General features: G+C 38.4%; 1 protein-coding gene and 1 pseudogene across 2 annotated transcripts in view; one reads left to right on the forward strand and one right to left on the reverse strand.

The window, feature by feature from the left end:
- Window positions 1–19125, reverse strand: part of ift81 (intraflagellar transport 81 homolog) — a 102544-nt gene that overhangs the window by 64272 nt on the left and 19147 nt on the right. For both annotated transcript variants that reach the window (XM_060843990.1, XM_060843991.1), the window contains exons 8-11: window positions 18610–18694; window positions 17535–17698; window positions 10129–10224; window positions 5861–6007 (exon numbers count right to left, since the gene is read on the reverse strand). In XM_060843990.1, the coding sequence (XP_060699973.1) occupies window positions 5861–6007; window positions 10129–10224; window positions 17535–17698; window positions 18610–18694 (492 nt within the window). The remainder of the gene's footprint in view (window positions 1–5860; window positions 6008–10128; window positions 10225–17534; window positions 17699–18609; window positions 18695–19125) is intronic.
- On the forward strand, window positions 927–2318 carry LOC132827338 (protein arginine N-methyltransferase 1-like; annotated as a pseudogene).

Genomic DNA, 19125 nt, shown 5'->3' on the forward strand with positions numbered 1-19125 from the left:
CTGACACCCAATCAAAACACATTCAAATTCACTTTACCCACTCCCAATGCACAGCGGCAGCAGCATATCCTATCCACTAGATGCACTGCAATAACTCATCAAGCTCCTTGGACAGAATCATCCAAATCCATAAACTCCACCACTGAGAAAGACAAAGAAGCATCTGCATGGCAAAGCCACTACTTCTGAGCCATATATCATCCTGAACTGGAACCATATCAATGCTCATTCACAGTTGCTGGATCAAATTTCTGCAATGCACTATTTATGATCACTGAGGGTAACCTGCACCACATGGCTACAGCAGTTCAACAAGTCAGTGCACTATTACTTTATCAAAGGCGATTAGGAATGGGCAATAAAATGCCTTAGTTGATGATGCCCATAGCCTGTGAATGAATAAAAAAAATTAGTCTGGCCCAAAAATTTCACAAAGTGTTTAAATGGTACATGTTCACCAAGGTAAGTTGGGATTTTTGCAAGCTTACATTAATCCTGGTCTAAACTAGATATCAACTGAATTTCAAAGATGAGATGACAGTGTTAATGCTTAGCACCAAGGCAGCATTCCACCAAGTGGGATATGAAAGAGTTACATTAAAATTTAAATCAATAGGAATCATGAAAAAAAACTAAATAGAAGCTGTAGCCATGTCCTTATCAAAGGTGGCTGGTTACGGTTATTAGAGACTAATCATTCCATCTAAAGGACATCACAGCAAAAATCCTATTTCCTAGCTCTATCATCTTGAACCACTTAAACATATGGTCTGAAGTGGAAATGTCTGTAGGTGATAGCACAGGATTTAATTTGATTTGCAATTCACCAGATAATGAAGCTGTTTATATGTCTGAAAGTAGGAAAAATTGGATAATGTCCAGTTTGATCTGATAAACAGCAGGTTACATGCTTTTTCACAAGATGGCCGAGTGCATGGAGGTGTCTTCACTCCCTGGTGGTCCGGATGGCAGTGCGCCAATCAAGGCTGGTGCAGAGGACATGACCTCCAAGGACTATTACTTTGACTCCTACGCACACTTCGGAATTCACGAGGAAATGTTGAAGGATGATGTTCGCACTTTGACCTATAGAAACTCCATGTACCACAACAAGCATCTCTTCAAGGACAAGATCGTCCTAGACGTGGGAAGTGGAACTGGAATCCTTTGTATGTTTGCAGCCAAAGCAGGTGCCAAGAAAGTTATTAGGATTGAGTGTTCCAACATCTCCGAATATGCTGAAAAGATCATTAAAGCCAATAATCTAGACCATGTTATCACCATCATCAAGGGCAAGGTAGAGGAGGTGGAACTTCCCATGGAGAAGGTGGACATAATCATCAGTGAATGGATGGGCTACTGCCTGTTTTACGAATCGATGCTGAACACGGTTATCTACGCAAGGGACAAATGGCTGCAACCAGATGGCCTCATTTTCCCAGATCGAGCTGCTCTCTATGTCACAGCCATTGAAGACCGGCAATACAAGGATTACAAGATACACTGGTGGGAGAACGTCTATGGTTTTGATATGTCCTGTATAAAGGATGTGGCCATCAAAGAGCCACTGGTGGATGTGGTGGATCCCAAACAGCTGGTGACCAATGCCTGCCTCATCAAGGAGGTGGACATTTACACAGTGAAAGTTGACGATCTGTCATTCACATCCCCTTCTGCCTCCAAGTTATTCGCAACGACTATATCCACGCATTGGTAGCATACTTCAACATTGAGTTCACCCGATGCCACAAGAGAACAGGATTCTCCACAGCACCCGATGCTCCTTACACACACTGGAAGCAAACTGTTTTCTACATGGAGGACTACTTGACAGTCAAGCAAGGCGAGGAGATCTTTGGAACAGTCAGCATGAAACCCAACACCAAGAACACTCGGGACCTCGATTTCACCGTTGACATTGAATTCAAGGGGCAACTGTGTGAGATGTCTGGCTCCATTGACTACAAGATGCGCTAGGATCAGCTTTCACCCCCTCCTCCCACTGTGCGCACTGTCCTCACCCCTCCATTCAGTCACCAGCGTGACCTCTGTAGTGTGCTATATATAGATAACTTTGTTTTCAGAATTTAAAAAAAGTTCATTGGTTGTGCGACTGACTGCTCCTCTCCTTGATCAGTTGAAGTCCATTAGCATGGCATATGAGCTGGGAGGAGGGAGGAAGGCATCTAGAATAATTCTACTTATAACAGTTGCCACATGTGCTATTATGGAACCATTCTTAAGCTGCTGTATTGATTTGTTTTGTTCGGACAAAAGCAGAGATATTCTAATGTAAATCCCTGTTTATCTATGTCTATCTTGGCAGGGAAGATTTAAGATCTGAGCAAATTTGTTTTGTGTATTTTTTTTTAAAAGAATGGTACTTTACATTTATGCTCGTTCCCTAATTTGGCAGATCATCCTACAGTCAGCAATGTAATTCTCACCTGACTTTAAGTGCATCTTCTGCGTTTTTAAATTTTTTTTTGGGGACCTTGTTCTTGACTGGAGAATTCTTTTGTTGTAAGTGGGATGCATCTCTGTGGTGAAGATACTTAAAACCTGCTGTTACAGTATAACCCTTCAGGAAAAAAACGGGTTCAAGAGAAAGCATATAGATTGCAGACTGTACACCAAATGAATACATTTGGGTTGATGGACTGGAGATTATTTTTAAATCTTGTTCATGATGTGGGAAGTTCAAGGTGAAGTGACCATCTGTCTTGTTCCCATTTTATAACTTGTCCAAAACCTATGGCTACAGGTTTCTTGATCCCATTGACAAATCCCAGCACCAAGAGCGTGTCTCTGTCATGCTTCCTTGTTCAGGATGAAACCCCACCTGGTGGTGGTCAGTCTGCTGGACACAGATGGTCTGGGTTACTGAATTGGGACTCCAGTTAAACATTTTTGGGTTTTTTTTTTCTTTTTTGGTAAACATTGAACGCCCTGAAAAGAGGGTCACTCTTTGGGATTATCGTGTCTGACGTTTGAACCTGGATGCTCACTGCTGAGCCCTTAATCTCAGCATGATCGATTTTCTGTGTGTCCTGCTGTTTATCTTTTTTGTCCTAAAGTTAAATCATTTTTCTACTGTGATTTATATATCCATCCATTAAATTGACACGGTTTTGGAGTTTCAGTCCTTCCCACCTTGAGTTGCAAACAACTCTATTGTGTTAATTTTTGTTCCTTCAGCAGTTGCCATAGCTTTAGTGGGAAGTACTCAGTGGCTTGAGTTTGCTGCTTCATCTCTATGTAACTGCTGCTCATTTATCCTCTGCACGAGGCTCTATGTAAATGCTTCCATTGTGCATGTAGAGTCTTCAGGTCTGAACACCTGTGTCAAAGGTTTGTGACGGCCTGGTTGTCTTGCACACTGCAAGAATCCATGTTACTGTGAAACTTGGCAGAGCCAAGTCCTTAAGTTCTGTAACCTTGCCGATCCTGTTGAACAACTACCTTGCTTAAGACACTCTGTAATTGTGAATGTGCTGTGCGGTAAGAAATTTGAGGAGGTTGTTCTGAAACTTGTGGAATTTTGCTCTGAGAGGCTGCATGTAAACATCACTGACTAGTGATACCCATTGTGCCTGGTTTGCCATTGCCACTATCTGAATTTGTTTCTTTAAAACTTAAGCAGAAGTGTTTGTGTTCTCCTGACTGAAGAAGAAAAGTAGCTGAGGGCGGTAACCTTCTCTCACTTTCTCCCCCAGCCAATCTCAACAGCACCTTCTGTTTGGCAGGTAATGGTTTTGCACCAGATGGGAATTTGAATAGACATTAGCACGGCTGCAGGCTGGTGTGATGAGAATCATTGCTTCAAAAACACTATCTTAAACGGTTGTTGTTTGAGCAAACTCTGACCTTTTCAGTGGGGCAACATTCAGGTTCAAAAAGGAGTACTAATTTGTAAGTCTTTTACTGCATGTGACCATCTTATGGCTGAAAACACTAATCTTTTTATTTCAGTCCTTTGATCGGCTTGCGCTGTTGTGATGCTAGATTATCCATTGCCTGTCCATGCACCTAAAGCACACACCCAGACCTATGTTCCTTCCTCAGGGTGTAGGAAGTGTTTGACAGGGTAACAAACATTGCTGATGCCCAATTTGTTTTGCTGTCCAGTCTTTCTCTCTCTGTGTACCCCCATCTAACCTCAGCAAGTTGTGTAGCTAATTGACATGGAAGCTCCTCATCTTTGAGTTCCACACCAATGTTGCTCAGTGTTCAGTCAGTTGGTGCTTAGAACAAGTACCCACTGAAAGACTGCCAATTACAAAATGCCACCTAATATGTTGGGGATAGATATTGGTGGCAGCATGGTGTATATCTGCATTGTGAAAGTGTTCATGAAGTTGTGTACAGCTGTGGGAGGGATAGTAGTTATTTGGACCTGACCGGCTACATTCTTCATTGTCTGTCCAGCCTGTTTGGTTAGAGTTGCTTATCAAGTCAAAAAACTAAAGACAAGACTCTCCTTGGAATCTGAGTGCTGCCTCGCCATACCAGCTTTTTTGACATGTGGAGATGGTGTTTCAGTTGAGAACAATAGAATATTCAAGGGCTGTGGCTAAGCTTTGATTTGACTGAACAGCATTTCTGCTCTGACAGAATTGTTTTAACTTTTCTTGTGCGTGTGCTTTTTCCTCAAGTTTTAACATGTCCACATCTCACCCTAACTGAATCCTGAATCGGGGATGTGTTGGCCTGCAGCTGCTGACATTTGCTGACTGGCATTTTTTCTCTTACTGAGCCAAGACCAACGAGGCCTGGTTGGTTGCTGCAATCGCTGTCCCACCTGCAGTTCCTTCTGAGATGAGGATCATCCCCTCTCCTGAATGCTGTTCAGCAGCAGAGCCATTGCACCAGTGATGTCCATGAGCATGTTGTTCACGGACTGCATGTGCAATGTTTTGCTGATGTGCTTTAGAGGAGAAAGCTTGATTTTTTTTGTGCCCCCTTATTTTTAAAGGGACAGTTATATTTCAGAAGCTTTGTTACAGCCCTGACTTATACCTAAAATTGATCTTTTTAAGAAGAGTATTAGTGTACATTGAAACTGCCATGTTGGTCTTCTAAACCCCTAGTACTGACTGGCGAACATTTGTGACTGTGTAGTAAATATTGCTTTGTTTTTTTATATATGGTGACATTCATTGAGAATAAAAGTTTGTCTTTAAAAAAAAACAGCAGGTTACATAAGCACCAGGTATGGACTGTCTCCAACAACTGACACCTCAGCATCTCATTATTTGTTGACACATATTGGCATTATCACCAGTCAGTTTCACCAGATTCTGATGTTAGTTTGGAACTGGTTAGGGATTCAAGCACACAGAATAATTCTATGAACAGTCTAAGTGTTGTACCATTCCTACAGAAATAGCAGATAATTAGTAGACAGCTTCTCGTCAGTGTTACTTTAGTCAATATACAGAAGCAATATGCCCAATTTAGACTGCTTTTAATTTTTCCTCAGTTTATTGATTTTTTTCTCTTTACTCCACTCAGGCCACTTTTGCAGATATTAGAAATTCACTATGTAGGGAAAACTGCAAACTTTACAAATGCATAGCACAACACAACAAAGCATCATTGTCAACCAAAGATTGTCAACCACTGCTATTCAAAGTGAATAAATATTCCAAAAAATGCATTATAAAAGTTATTATAATAAATTAAGTTGGTTTGATTGACTCATCAGGAAACAAATCTATCACATTAAAATAACACAAAGCTCTAATTAAACACACTGTTAATTCTGCAACTGATTATAGACAGAAAATATGAAACCACTTGTTAACAGCAGTAACTAGACCCAAATGGCTGAAATATCTGCAGTTACTTGTTATCTTACCTCATCACCTTTCAGAACTTCTGTGCCATCAAAATCACGAGCTTGGTTTGTTTTCTGTGCAAGTTCTTTCTCCAGGTTTGATAACTCCTCTCTTCCTTCCTGCAACTCTTCAGCTTTAGCTTCTTTTTTTCGGGAAATGATAGATGCCTGGAAATTGGTGTGAAAATTAAAATGTTACTTTGGAATTCGTTCATCAATGCAGATGTATCATTTTGTCATTTGTTTTAATTGAGAGAACAATTTTTTAAAAAAACCTTCTGTAGTAAATTTCACTACTGCCTCATGGACATAATTTTATACTCATAGGTAACTGGCCTATGAAAAGCACCTGGCTAGTCTGGTACATGGACTACTGGTATGATGTTTGACTGCTAACCTTACCTGTGCTTTAAAGTCAAGAAGTTCCAGAAAGAAGATGTTCTCAATAGACAAATCTAGGTGATTGGAAACAGATCAATTGTAACAGTTTTTGCACATTTTAGTTTTTAAAATGCAGGTGGTGCAATCAGAGACCAAGTCCTGTACACAATGAGAGATATCAGGTCATCATACAGATTGTTGTATCCTGGCCTGATATATTTGAAATACCCAGATGTCCCCGGTGAATCTTCTGAAAAACATTCAGATGGACAACTCCTGGAACCGTCAATCTCTCTTTATAGGTAACATTTATTAATAATACTGATAAAAAGGTGTTGCTCAAAATACTTCTACACTGGGAGCTTGGCCTACCAGCAAATGTAGTACATTGGCCATCTTATTGAATCTGAATTAAGACTGCTCTCAGGATTATGCATGATGCATCTATTATTTGGAAAGTAAGGATCATAGTGTACAGAGACCTTGACAAAATGAGCACATCTCTGATTCGATCAAATGACTGCTGCTGATCCTCAGTACAACGCTATGCCTGATCTTGCTTCAAATGTCATGTTAGAAGTTCATCAATCTAGGCTAAGTGGGGTAAGAATTTTCCCACTTGATTCACTATTAAGGGTTGTAGGATGTCTTGATGTCTATTTTCTGCAGATCTGCTGTCATTCAGTTGTTTCAGTAATGTCGCCAAAATAAAAACATTGACTATATGTGTTAACCTAGTATCTTGTAACTTTCTCAAGACTTTCCTTACCCAAAATCACGTTAGGCTTCAAAGGACTGGATGGGAATGTCATTTATATGGCATATAATGCCTTTCATTCCTTCTAATATGTGGGATGCTGTCCATGTGATGATCGGAGAAATATGGTTAAAACAATAACATTCTCAGGATGTTATGAATATGGCTAGCAGCCTAGAGTCCTTGTGGAAGTTGCCACAAGCCACTGTTAGCATCCAACTTGGTGCAAGATTGTGCTGTTAGCAAGTTTAACTAGGCTGTCATCTATAGATGCCATTGGAAATATCTCTTGTTGCACTTACTCCTTAAAATGTGTTAAGTCAACACAAATTCTAATTAAACCCTTCAATTTAGGAACTGGCAGCATACCAGAACATGATGGCTATGTGAGATTTGAAATAATCCCTATGGAGCATGGTTTCACCTTTACTCCAACTTTGTTTTTAAGTGGATTTGGGACTTTCCTGCGTGCGTATCCAGGGTAGATTTGGCAACTCCCTTCACTGTGACATGGTATACAGTTTTCCCCAGCTAAAACTAATTTGCTGGTTCCTGATTGATAGCTGCATCTACTTTTAAGGATGTTGTTGAAGATTATGCAGTTATCCTGCTGAGCAGTGAACATGGCTGACTGTAGATAACATCCAATGTTTCAATGATTCCTTGCCTTTGTGTCTTAACATTGTTTGAAGCTGGACTTCGTCCTTGAGGCTGGATCTTGTAGTTGTATCATGAAAATTTTAGGGCCATTAATGAAACAGAACAGTACCTCCAGCCTCTGGTTCCAATTTAAAGTGTGAGGGGCACCACTGACAGCAATGTTAGAGCTCCAGTATTGGCTAAACTGGACTGTGATTTCCCCAAGAGAACAAATGTGCCGTGCGGGTTTGCCTTTAAAAGCAGCTCCTTATAAAAGTGTATATAAGAAAATATAATGAAAAATGACTGTTGTGACTGAAGCTAAAGCTTTCTACAATTGATTAGGGCCTTCTTCCCACCTTCTTCAAGCCCTCTTGAAAATCTTGCAAAATGATACTTGGTGCCATTTCTGCATAGACACGAGACAGTCATTTAGCAAAAACAAATAAATGACAGAGATTTGAAATTATACCATTATTCAAAGCACCTACTTTTGACAGGAGCTGAGCAGATAAATGCCTAGAATTCCAGAAGGAAAGGGTGAAAAGCTTTCCCTCTACCTTCCATACAAACTCTCCCCCCCCCACTCCTCCTCCACTCCGATCAATTGATTTAAAAACTGATATAACTGAAGCAACAGATTGACTATGGATAAGGTGATTCCAAATTTATGCTCTCAAGTGGCAATAACTTCTAAGCAACACAGGTATAAATCTCAATAGGGCTGAAATGATAACACACTGGATGACAGTACAAAAATTTAGATGACATCAAATATATTTTCCATACTTTACAATACATCAGAATCTTATCTGCCTGCTTTATACTGATTAAGATGAATGAATAAATGTGAGGAATCACAAGGAAAACCTGCAAACAATTTCTCCATGAACAGTGTGCCACTGAATGAATTCCATGGAACTTTTCTCAAGTGAGTTTGTGATGGGAGGAATATCATAACTATAGGGTATATATTTACTTCTTGAGTTTATACTTTCCTATAAGCAGAATAGATCAATATTTTAGTTGATTGAGTGCTGAGTTATATGTGGTAAGAGCAGTTAAAGGATTGTTTTTATTCCTTCACAGGATTTGGGCATTACTGGTTAAACCAGCATTTTGTGCCAAAGTCTAAAGTCACTTTCTTGTACTACTGCTGTTCAGACAGGAGTTCCAGCATTTTGACCCACCAACAGTAAAGGTCGAGCAATATTGCTCCAAGTCAGGATGGTGTGGCTTGGAGGTGAACTTGCACATGGTGGAGTTCATCTATTGCCCCTGTCTTTTTAGCTGTTAGAGGACGTGGATGTGGAAGGTGCTGGCAGAGAAGCCTTAGTGAATTAATGCAGTTCATCTTATAGAAGGTACACACTGCTGCCACTGCGTGTTAGTGGTAGAATGAATGTGTGATGGACTGATTGTCAATCAAGTGTGCTGCTGTATCCTAGATGCGTCAAGCTTTAAGTATTGATTGAAAAACATCCAGGCAAGTGTATCTTGTCCCTCATAGTTATGGTTAGAATTAGAATTAGGATTAGATTGTATTGTCACGTGTACTTAAGTACAGATGTACATGAGTACTGTGAAAAGCGTACAACGTCACCATTCCTGGCACCATCTTAGGTACTAAGGTACCTAGGCACAAAATCTTAGGTACAAAGTAGAAAATAAACAAAGTTAAAAGTTAAGCATTAGTGTCCTTTTTAGTATAAATAAGAGATAAGAGTTAAGTTACAAGGTATGTGCAGCAGAATTCCTAGCTTCTGACCAGCACTTCTAGCCATAGTATTTATATGGCTGTCCAATTCAGTGTCTGGTCAATGATAATACCCAGGGGTTTTCAACATTGTTAATGCCACAGTATTTCAATGAAATGGTTAGTTTCTTTTTGTTGCAGATGGTCACTGCCTGGCACTTGTGTCACTTACCATTTGTCAGCCGAAGGATGAACACTATCCAGATTTGGATGCATATGGTTACAATATCAGTAATCATGGTATTCAGCATCTCAATCAAGGCGAATGACTGAACATTGTTCAATAAAGCGACCATCCCTACTTCTATCACTATAAGGGACGGAGGTAATTGACAAAGCACTTGAAAACAGTTGAGCTTAGGATACTATCCTAAGAACTCCTGCAATGATGATTTGAGACTAAAATGACTCACCTCCACCAACTGCAATCATCTTCTATGTGCAAGGTATACTCCAGTCAGTGGAGAGATTTTCCCCAATTACGAGCGACCTTGTAAATGTTGCTGAGGGGTCCCATTATACCTTTTAGATATGAGTGCGATTGCTGGATTTCAACCCAGAATTGGGAGCTGAGGCCTCAGTCCCACTTACCAGAATTACATCAAGTAAGGTTTGAAATAACTCTCAATAACTCCAGCCATTCAACCAAAAATTCAGTCACATTAAAACAGTTGAAAAAAACCCCACAAATGATGTACTTCATTTTGGAATAAGTTTGGAGCTCATCTTCAATAATAATGTTTATATCATCCTTACCTGTTGCCGAAAAAGGAACAGTTTGTCATCCATTGGATCATTTCTCATCATTCTCTTCTCAATTAATTGGTTAATTTGAGTATTGATCTCCTGGATCTAAAAATTGAAAGCAGCGATATCAAAATAATAAAAAATACCAATCTTTATGAGAATGTTGTTTTAAATATATATAAGATATTAGTACTTCAAATGTTGGATAGAATTTGACTACAATCGGACATTACAAGTTTCAGCACAATCCCAGATATAATACAAGCCCTAATGTAAAATGCTATTTGAAAAACTACATTGACAAAGATTAATCAAATTTTAAAATACGTATTTCAAAACTATGACACTATAAAATCCTGAGCTAGACACTGTCCTTCATTCTATTTTCTTTGAGCTTTAATGTTTAGTATAGTAATGATATTACCCTTAGGAGTGCATGGACATCTCTTGCTTGGCCATATTAACAATCCTGCATTTCAAATTATTTGAAGTGATCAAATTTAAATTTCATTAAAGACAGGACAATGGAAAAGCAGGAACTAATAGACAGTTCAGGTCATCCCACTGTAGAACACTAGAAGGGCAGAAATTGACAGACAGACCAGCAACAAGATCAAATTAAGTGACCAGGATGGGTTTCCAGCCATTTGAAATGGCATGCAGGAAACAGTAGGTTAAATTGATTCTAAATCAAAATATCTTGACAGTTTCAGATATGAAATAAACAGAAAATATTGGAAATACTCAATCGGTCAGGTAGAATCTATGGAGAGAGGAACAATATGAACATTTCAGGTTGATGATGTGGAAAAACTCAAAAAAGTTACCGGTTATTAAGCACGAAACAGAAAAAGCAGGAAGGAGAGGTATTTTCTTTCTTTCTCCACAGACAATGTCTGAACTGTTGCGTACTTCTCACATAGAAACACAGAATATAGAAGCAGGAGTAGGTTGTTCAGCCCTTTGAGCCTGCTCTGCCATTCAATATGATCATGCCTGATCATTCAACTCTAGAAAGAAAAGGGCAGCAGACATGGGAACAACATCCTGACTTGGAAATAGATTGCCATTTCTTCACTGTCACTAAGTCAAAGTCCTTCTCAAGGATAAGTAGGGATGGGCAGAAAAATGCTAGCTAAGCCAGCAACATCCATGTCCCATGAATGAATTAAAAAAATGTACCCTTCCCAGTCCTATTAGAATTTTATAGGTTTCTAAGAGATTTCCCTCATTCTTCTAAAGTCCAGTGAATATAGTTCTAACTCATCCCGTCTCTCTTTATATGCAAGCACTGCCATCCCAGGAATCAGTCTAGTAAGCCTTTGTTGCACTCCATCCAGAGACAGAACATTATTCTTCAGGTAAGGAGACCAAAACTATACACAATCTCGTCAAGGCCCTGAACAATTTCAGGAAGATATCCCTGCTCCTATACTTGAATTCTCTCATTATGAAGACCAACATACTATTTTTTTTCTTCACCACTGCTGCACCTGCACGTTAACTTACAGCGGCTGGTGTACAAGACACCCATGACTTATTGCACCTCCCCTTTTCCAATCTACTGCCATTCGGATAATAACCTGCCTTCTTGTTTTTGCTACCAAAGTGGATAACCTCACTTTATATTGCACTTGCCTACTCACAACTTGTCCGAAACTAAGTTTCTATTTTTATTTTCTGAGGCTAAACAGATTCGTAGTGGATAAATAAAATGGCCAGTATCATTTGAATAGTATTGTGATTGAACAGATGATAACTACTGTTTTGTGGTTGCGTTCACACGTGTCACTGTAGTGGTCGTTCTTCGGAAGGGAAAACATCCATGGAGAAATCTGATTTCTTCGGTGCAGTTCTTTTGTTTTCAGGCTTTAATGACAGAATTATTTTTGCAGGAAAAGCTGTAATATCAAAATGAGGAAGCATGTCCATAGGGACAGTCAGGACAAGTGAGGAAGTTACAAATTGATCAGACAGAGTATTGGTGAATGGAACACTACCTACAGCAGAGTAGCGAAAATCAATTCTTGCTCTGTCACCTATCACTTAAATACTAACTTTAATAATGTTTTACTTATTGACAATATTCATATAGTTAACTCTATATTAATATCAATTTTGACCTATTTGAATACTATGCTACAAATATTCCAAGTAGATCAAGTGTCAGTGGGGAACATGAAGGTTCACTGATCGCTGTATCAAGGTTTACCAGGCATAGTAGACATGAAGAAGGTTTTCTAAGATTATGAAGAGATCTTGATCAAATGGGTCAATGGGCTGAAAAATGGCAAATAGAATTCAATTTGGTATTGCATTTTGGTACAACAAACAAAGATAAGACATATACAATTAATGGTAGGGCTGTGGGTAATATTGTAGGACAGAGGGACCTTGGGGTTCATGTACATAATTCTTTGAAGTTCGTGTCACATATAGACACGGTGATTAAAAAGGTATTTAGTATGCTTGCTTTCATTGCTCAGTCGTTCAAGTATAAGAGTTGGGATGTCATGTTGAGGTTGTATATGACATTGGTGAGGCCTCTTCGGGTGTACTGTGTCCAGTTCTGGTCGTCCTGTTATAGGAACGATATTTCTAAGCTAGAGAGGGATCAGAAGAGATCTACCAGGATGTTGCTAGTTATAGAAGGTTTGAGTTTTAAAGAAAGATTGGATAGGCTGAGACTTTTTTCACTGGTGTATGTATGAAGGTTAGAGGTAACCTTATAGAAGTTTATAAAATCATGAAGGGTATAGATAGGGTTAATGGTAGGTGTCTTTTCCCTTGGATGGGGGATTTCAAGACTAGGGGGGATATGTTTAAATGAGAGGGAATAGATTTAGACAAAGACACGAGGGATAATTTTTTTATAGAGGCTGGTTTGCATGTAGAATGAATTTCAAGTGGTCGATGCGGGCACAGTTACATTTAAAAGATACTCAGATAAGCACATGAATAGGAAAGGTTTGGAGGGATATGGCCCAGGCGCAGGCATGTGGATCTAGTTTAGTTTGAGATTATGTTCAGCTTGGACTGATTAGACCGAAGAGTCTGTTTCTATGCTGTATGACTCTATGCCAGTGGAAAAGAATAATGAACAATCCAGACCAAGGTACTTCCCTGCTTCTGTCAGTGGGAGTCTCAAAACCTATGCTGATTGCCCAGTATCAGAGTTAAGGATATCTTCTCCAGACCGGAAAGAACACGGAGCAGGAGGAGAAGGATCCAGTTGTTAAGGTGTACAAAGATACCAATGATATAGGTAGCACTAGAAGGAGGCTCTGATGAGGAAGTATGAGCAGCCAGGGGCTAATAAGCAGAACTACAAAAGTTAATGATGCCTCGATTATTACTTGAAGCACAAACAAATTGACATTGGGAAGCAATATTGAGGAGTTAGTATGTCACTCAAAGATTGGGATGGGAGAAATGGCCTTCAATTATGGAGCACTAGAATCAGTTTGGGAAACAAAAAAGAGGAAACTATACTGTTGGGACAAATTCTACTTGGAAAAAAAACACTGCAAACAATGTCCTGGTAAGTTTTGTACGTGGGACTATAGAGAGGGCTTAAAATGAAATAGTGTTCTCTTAAGGAGAAATGCGAAAAATTAAATAGAAAAACAAGGCAACAATGCAGGAAAAGATGTGGTTATGATAACCAGAATGTAAATGAAGAGACCAAACTTACAAACATAGAAAATATTGGTTGAAGGAACATTTAGAAATCCAAAGATAAAAATTCAGTCAATTGGAAAGTATATCAATGTTGATAAAGACAAACTTAGCGGGTGATTAGCTCAGCTGGCTGGATGGATAGTTTGATGCAAAAGACATGGGTTCAATTTCCTTACCAGCTGAGGCTTGGTGACCCTTCCTGCTATCTCTCTAATGAGAGCACAGCGCTATGGTCTACTAGGACTATGGCAACTTGTAGTTCCAGAGGACTGGAAAATGGCTAATGTAATACCACTGTTAAAGAAGGAAGGGAGGCAAAAGATGGTCAGTTACAGACTGGTTTGCCTGACCTCGGTCGTTGGTAAGATTTTAGAATCCATTATTGGGGCGGCATGGTGACTCAATGGTTAGCAGGCTGTATTGGTTAGACATGGGAAACGCAGGGATAGGGTAGGGGTATGGATGTGGGTGGGATACATTTTGAACAGTCAGTGTGGACTCGATGGACTAAATGGTCTGTTTCCACACTGCAGGGATTCTACGATTCTATGAGTTGGGTAGGAAGGAAAGGATGGGGTTTACTGCTGACAGAAGTAGGTGCCATGCAGAAATAATAATAAAAGTAATAAAGTTTTGCTCATTTTATCAAAAACTTAGGGCATCCACAATAAAATGGTCATAAACATAACACAGAGTGGAATCACTTAGATTTAATAATTGTTACAAAGACATAGTCTCAAGGTGACCAAGGCTGGGAAATAAATAGTTCAGCATACAAAACATTTTAAAAAGATGGGCAGAGTGGAAAAGGAGGGGGGTAGCCCCGATTACAAACGGGCTAATGAGAAAGGATATTGATTCAAGGAATGAATCAGCAGAATTAGTACAGGTGGAGATTAGAAATAACAAGGGTGAGTAAACACCGTTGGGAGTAGGTTATAGGTCCCCAATTGGACACAGCATTAAACATGAAATTACTGGTGATTGTAACAAAGGTAATATAACAGTCATTGGCCAGCTTATTCTTCATATAGATTGTACCTATCAAATAGGCAAAGCTGTGTTTGTAGGATCCTTTTGTAATGATTTCCTGGAACAATACATCATCAAACAAGCAGAAGGTAGATTATAAGGTTATCAGCATTATTCAATGAGATAGGGTTAATTAGATCTACTGGAAAATAGTGATCATAACATGACTCAATTCCACATTAAGTTTGAATATGGCATAGTTCAGTCACAAACATGGATCAAAAATGTAAGTAAAGTCTGAGGGAACAGCTGGCAAACATTGACTGAATAAATAAACAGTGGTAAAGATTTAAAGAAGCAATTCAGAATGTTCCATTGAAACAAAAACTCAGCAAGAAAGATCCATCCTTATCCAGGAGATTAGAATAGTGTTTGATTAAAATTAGAAGTTCAAAATCTTGCAAAGAATAGCAATAAGCCTGAGGATTAGGATTGTTTTAAAAAGCAGCAAAAGAACAATAAAATGTTACTCTGACATCAGTCATCAGCAAAGGTCTGGGATCAACTGTTATCAATACGTTTAAACAAGCAAAGCATGATTTAAATAAGTCAAAATTATTTTACGAAAAGGAAATCCTGATTAACAATCTTATTAATTTTCTTGAGATGGAATTAATATCATATATAAAGGGGAAATAATTGCTATAGTATACTAGGGTTGCCAAAACATTGAATAAGGTGCCACACAAAAGGCATGAGAAAAGGGGCTCACTGAAATGGGGTGCTGGAATTATGCTGGAATGGGAATTGTTGAGCGGATAGGAAGCAGAGTAGGGATAAATGGAGTATTTTCAATTTGGCAGGCTTAAACTAGTGAAGTTTTGCAAGGCTCAATGCTAGAGCCTCAGCTACTTATGATCTGTATTAATGATCATACAAAGAGACAAAAACATATCTAAACTTAATGATTATACAAAGCAAATCTTGAGGAGGACATAGACTCCACAAAAGATGTAATAATTTAAGTTAATAGGTAACAAGATAGCATATGGGGCATAATTTAGAGAAGTGTGAAGTTATTCAGTTTTATTACAGGACTGGAAAAGCAGATTGCTTTTAAAAAAATGTAAACTTATACATGCCTTTTGGGCCTATGCAACTGACTTTGTTTAAGTTTAAAAATCATGTTATGATTGGAGTATGTTGTTTTCAAGGAAGTCTTATACAAGGAACACAAAACTTCAGCAAAAAATAAAGAACTGCAGATGCTGGAAATCTGAAACAAAAACAGAAAGAGCCAGATAAACTGTGGAAATAGATGCAATGTGGTTCAATGATTCTTCTTCAGAGATCCATCACTGGATCTGAAACATGACTGCTTCCTCTCCAAAGATATTGTCAGACCTGGTGAGTTTCATGCAGGTACACGAACATGTGAGCTGGTAGATCCATTACAAAGGGACTGAAGCACAAGAATAAAGATGTTGTGCTCCAATTTTAAGGGGTTTGACAAAACGACTCCTGGAATATTGTCTGTAACTTTGGTCTCCATATTTAGGCAGGATATACTTGTATTGGAGGCAGTACAGTCAAGGTTCACTAAATTGATTTCTGGGATAAGATGAAGAGTCCTATGATGAGTGGTGAAGTAAATATCTAGAGTTGAGATGAATGTGAAGCAGTTACAAATAAAGTCAAGATTATGATTAGTTATTTACTGAAACATTGTTTCCCTAAGGTGGGGAATCTAGAACAAAAGGACACAGTTTCAGGCTATTCATTCAAAAATGAGATGGGGAGAAATCTCCTAAATTCTTCACCCTGGAGGTTTACGAATATGCCACAACTATATGTAATTAAGGGGTATAGTAAAAAAGTGAAATTGAAGCTCAACATTGCCACAATTATGTTGAATGGTGCGGTATCAAATTCTGCTCCTATTTTTCCTGGTGTGCTGTGAATGAGCAAGAAGTGCTGGAAATACTCAGCAGATCCATCAGTATTCGAAAAGGAGGAAGCAAGTTAATATGCGAGATGTGGATTCTTTCAGAAGAACTATGATTTTAGTTTTCTATTAAAATGCAAACTTGTTCACAGTTGTTATGTATAGCAATGGGCTTGCTTTTACCAACCATTGTTTTTTAGATTTCAGATTTTGTAGTATGTAGTTATGGTTAGTATTTCAAATCATGAAATATAGACATTAGCTAATGTGCTGTTTTCAAAGAAAATCAGTAGTCTTTGGATAATGATCAAGAGGTATTTCACTATAAATAGATATGGAAGACAAAGAGAGAGGCCTAATTCCTGATCCTCACAGATCCACTTTTATGGAATGAAAGTGGACATTGTATTTAACTATTCAGCCAAAAAGGAAACTAAAAGATTGCTTACATTTCTTTCCTCTACTTTGTTCCTTCTTTGGAAAACAATATTGCAATACATAACAATTAATAAAACTACCATAGTAGCTATCATAATTGTCAACAACTGCAGTAACACAATTTATGGCTTTCCCCAAAAAGTTGTATGACGCCAATTGCTATTCTCATTACATGTTGTTCTTTACAATTGAGATAAAGAATAATTGCTTCCTAAGTCTGTCTTGAATTCATGCATGAAGCAGATGGACCACTATATTTGCCATCTAGTTTAGAAAACCTTGACTCTATATATAATATATATATATAATATATATGCACATACTCTGCATTTACTCCCGTCAATACTCAAAAAATACTGTAACAACATTAACACTGCACCTTGGTTTCAAGCTCACTGAGATCAGAGTGACCCATTGCAGGTTCTGCAACCACTTTCTGTAAGTAATGAACAGTTTTCTTCTTGCTATCCAATTCCTTGGGAAGCTTGTCTGAAACCATATATGTGTTGAATTTTATTTCCTCATCCAGCCTCTTCATCAAACCTGAAATTAATATTCAGTTCAACCATTAAGAGTTAAATAATACACATCATCTGAGTTACTGTTGTTTTGAATTATTTTATATCTGATTTCTAAAGGTAATACTTATAAATACAACTTTGAGCCTTCACGTATTAGGAGTTTTATCACCAATAATCACACATGTTTAGACCCATCAGTCATTAAAGTGTGAAAATTTCAAGAATCCTACCAGGCTTCTGGGTAGGCCTCTCATTGAGGAAATAGAACAGCAATTTTCTATCACATCACAAAGCAACTGTGCCTTCTACTGGCTGGGCTCAAAACATAATTTACAGCAAAGCAACTCCTGTCCCTTTTCAGTTTACATATAAGGAAATAGAGCAACCCTAATCAAAATTAATTTTTTGTGGGTATTTTGCTGATCAGTCTACAGTATTCTTTGCCATTCAGAACTCCAATAATCTGCCAAAGTGCTATAGAATTTTATCTGTCAAGTGGCAGATAACATTTGAACTACATATACGGCAGACAATAGCAATTGTCAAAAAGAAAAAAATATGACCACTGCTCTGTGACTTTCTGTGGCACCAGTCCGCACTAAGTCAAACACAATCGATATCTTAGAAATTTTCAGTGATCAAAAACTTAACTTCATGAACAACATGGTTATAGGAACAAAGCAGACACTAGGTACTCTGTAATAAAAACATATTGATCCTTCAAAGTCACTTCACACTCAACTTCTTTGCCAATGGGTCCAAACTTTGGAACAACACTGTAAGTACACTATGGAAGGCATGAAACATGAAGGCAGCTCACCACCACTTTCTGAATGTGAAACAGGGATGGGAAATAAATCCTGAGTTTGCCAATGATATTCACAGCACATGCTGACACTGCTTCCTAAATTTGTATTTTGGTGGAGCACTTACTCTCAGGCTTTGCATCTGCTGAAGCTTGTCGAAGGTCCTTTAACTGCTGCTGTGCTCTCTGCAGCCTTTGTTCTGCATGGAATAACTGGAGAAGAAAAATATAACATAGGAGCCGAATATAATAAAAGCAGCACAAGTTTGCGAAAAGTTCATTTTATAGTAAATGGATACAAAATAGACAACTTGCTTCAATGACAATCTTGTTTTAATGACATTAACCTAAAAATGAAAAATAAAACAAACTATACTATGCCAAACATACGAGGTGATTGGATTAATTTTGAGAAGTTATGAATGTGTTCTTTTTAAGTTACTTTTCTGGTGACTTCCTGTCACATATTTGCTATCACCAGAAGAAAATAAGGGATACACTGCAGGCTGCCATTAATCAAAGCTGCATCAAACACATTGTGCTTAAGACTCTGAACTGAGTTTCTCCTGCTCCAATTACACAGTAATACCTGAAGACAATGCAGACATTATCAAAGAGTCAATATAGTCCCATTACTCAGTACA

The sequence above is a fragment of the Hemiscyllium ocellatum genome, chromosome 24 (assembly GCF_020745735.1).
Source record: "Hemiscyllium ocellatum isolate sHemOce1 chromosome 24, sHemOce1.pat.X.cur, whole genome shotgun sequence".
Lineage (NCBI taxonomy): Eukaryota > Metazoa > Chordata > Chondrichthyes > Orectolobiformes > Hemiscylliidae > Hemiscyllium > Hemiscyllium ocellatum.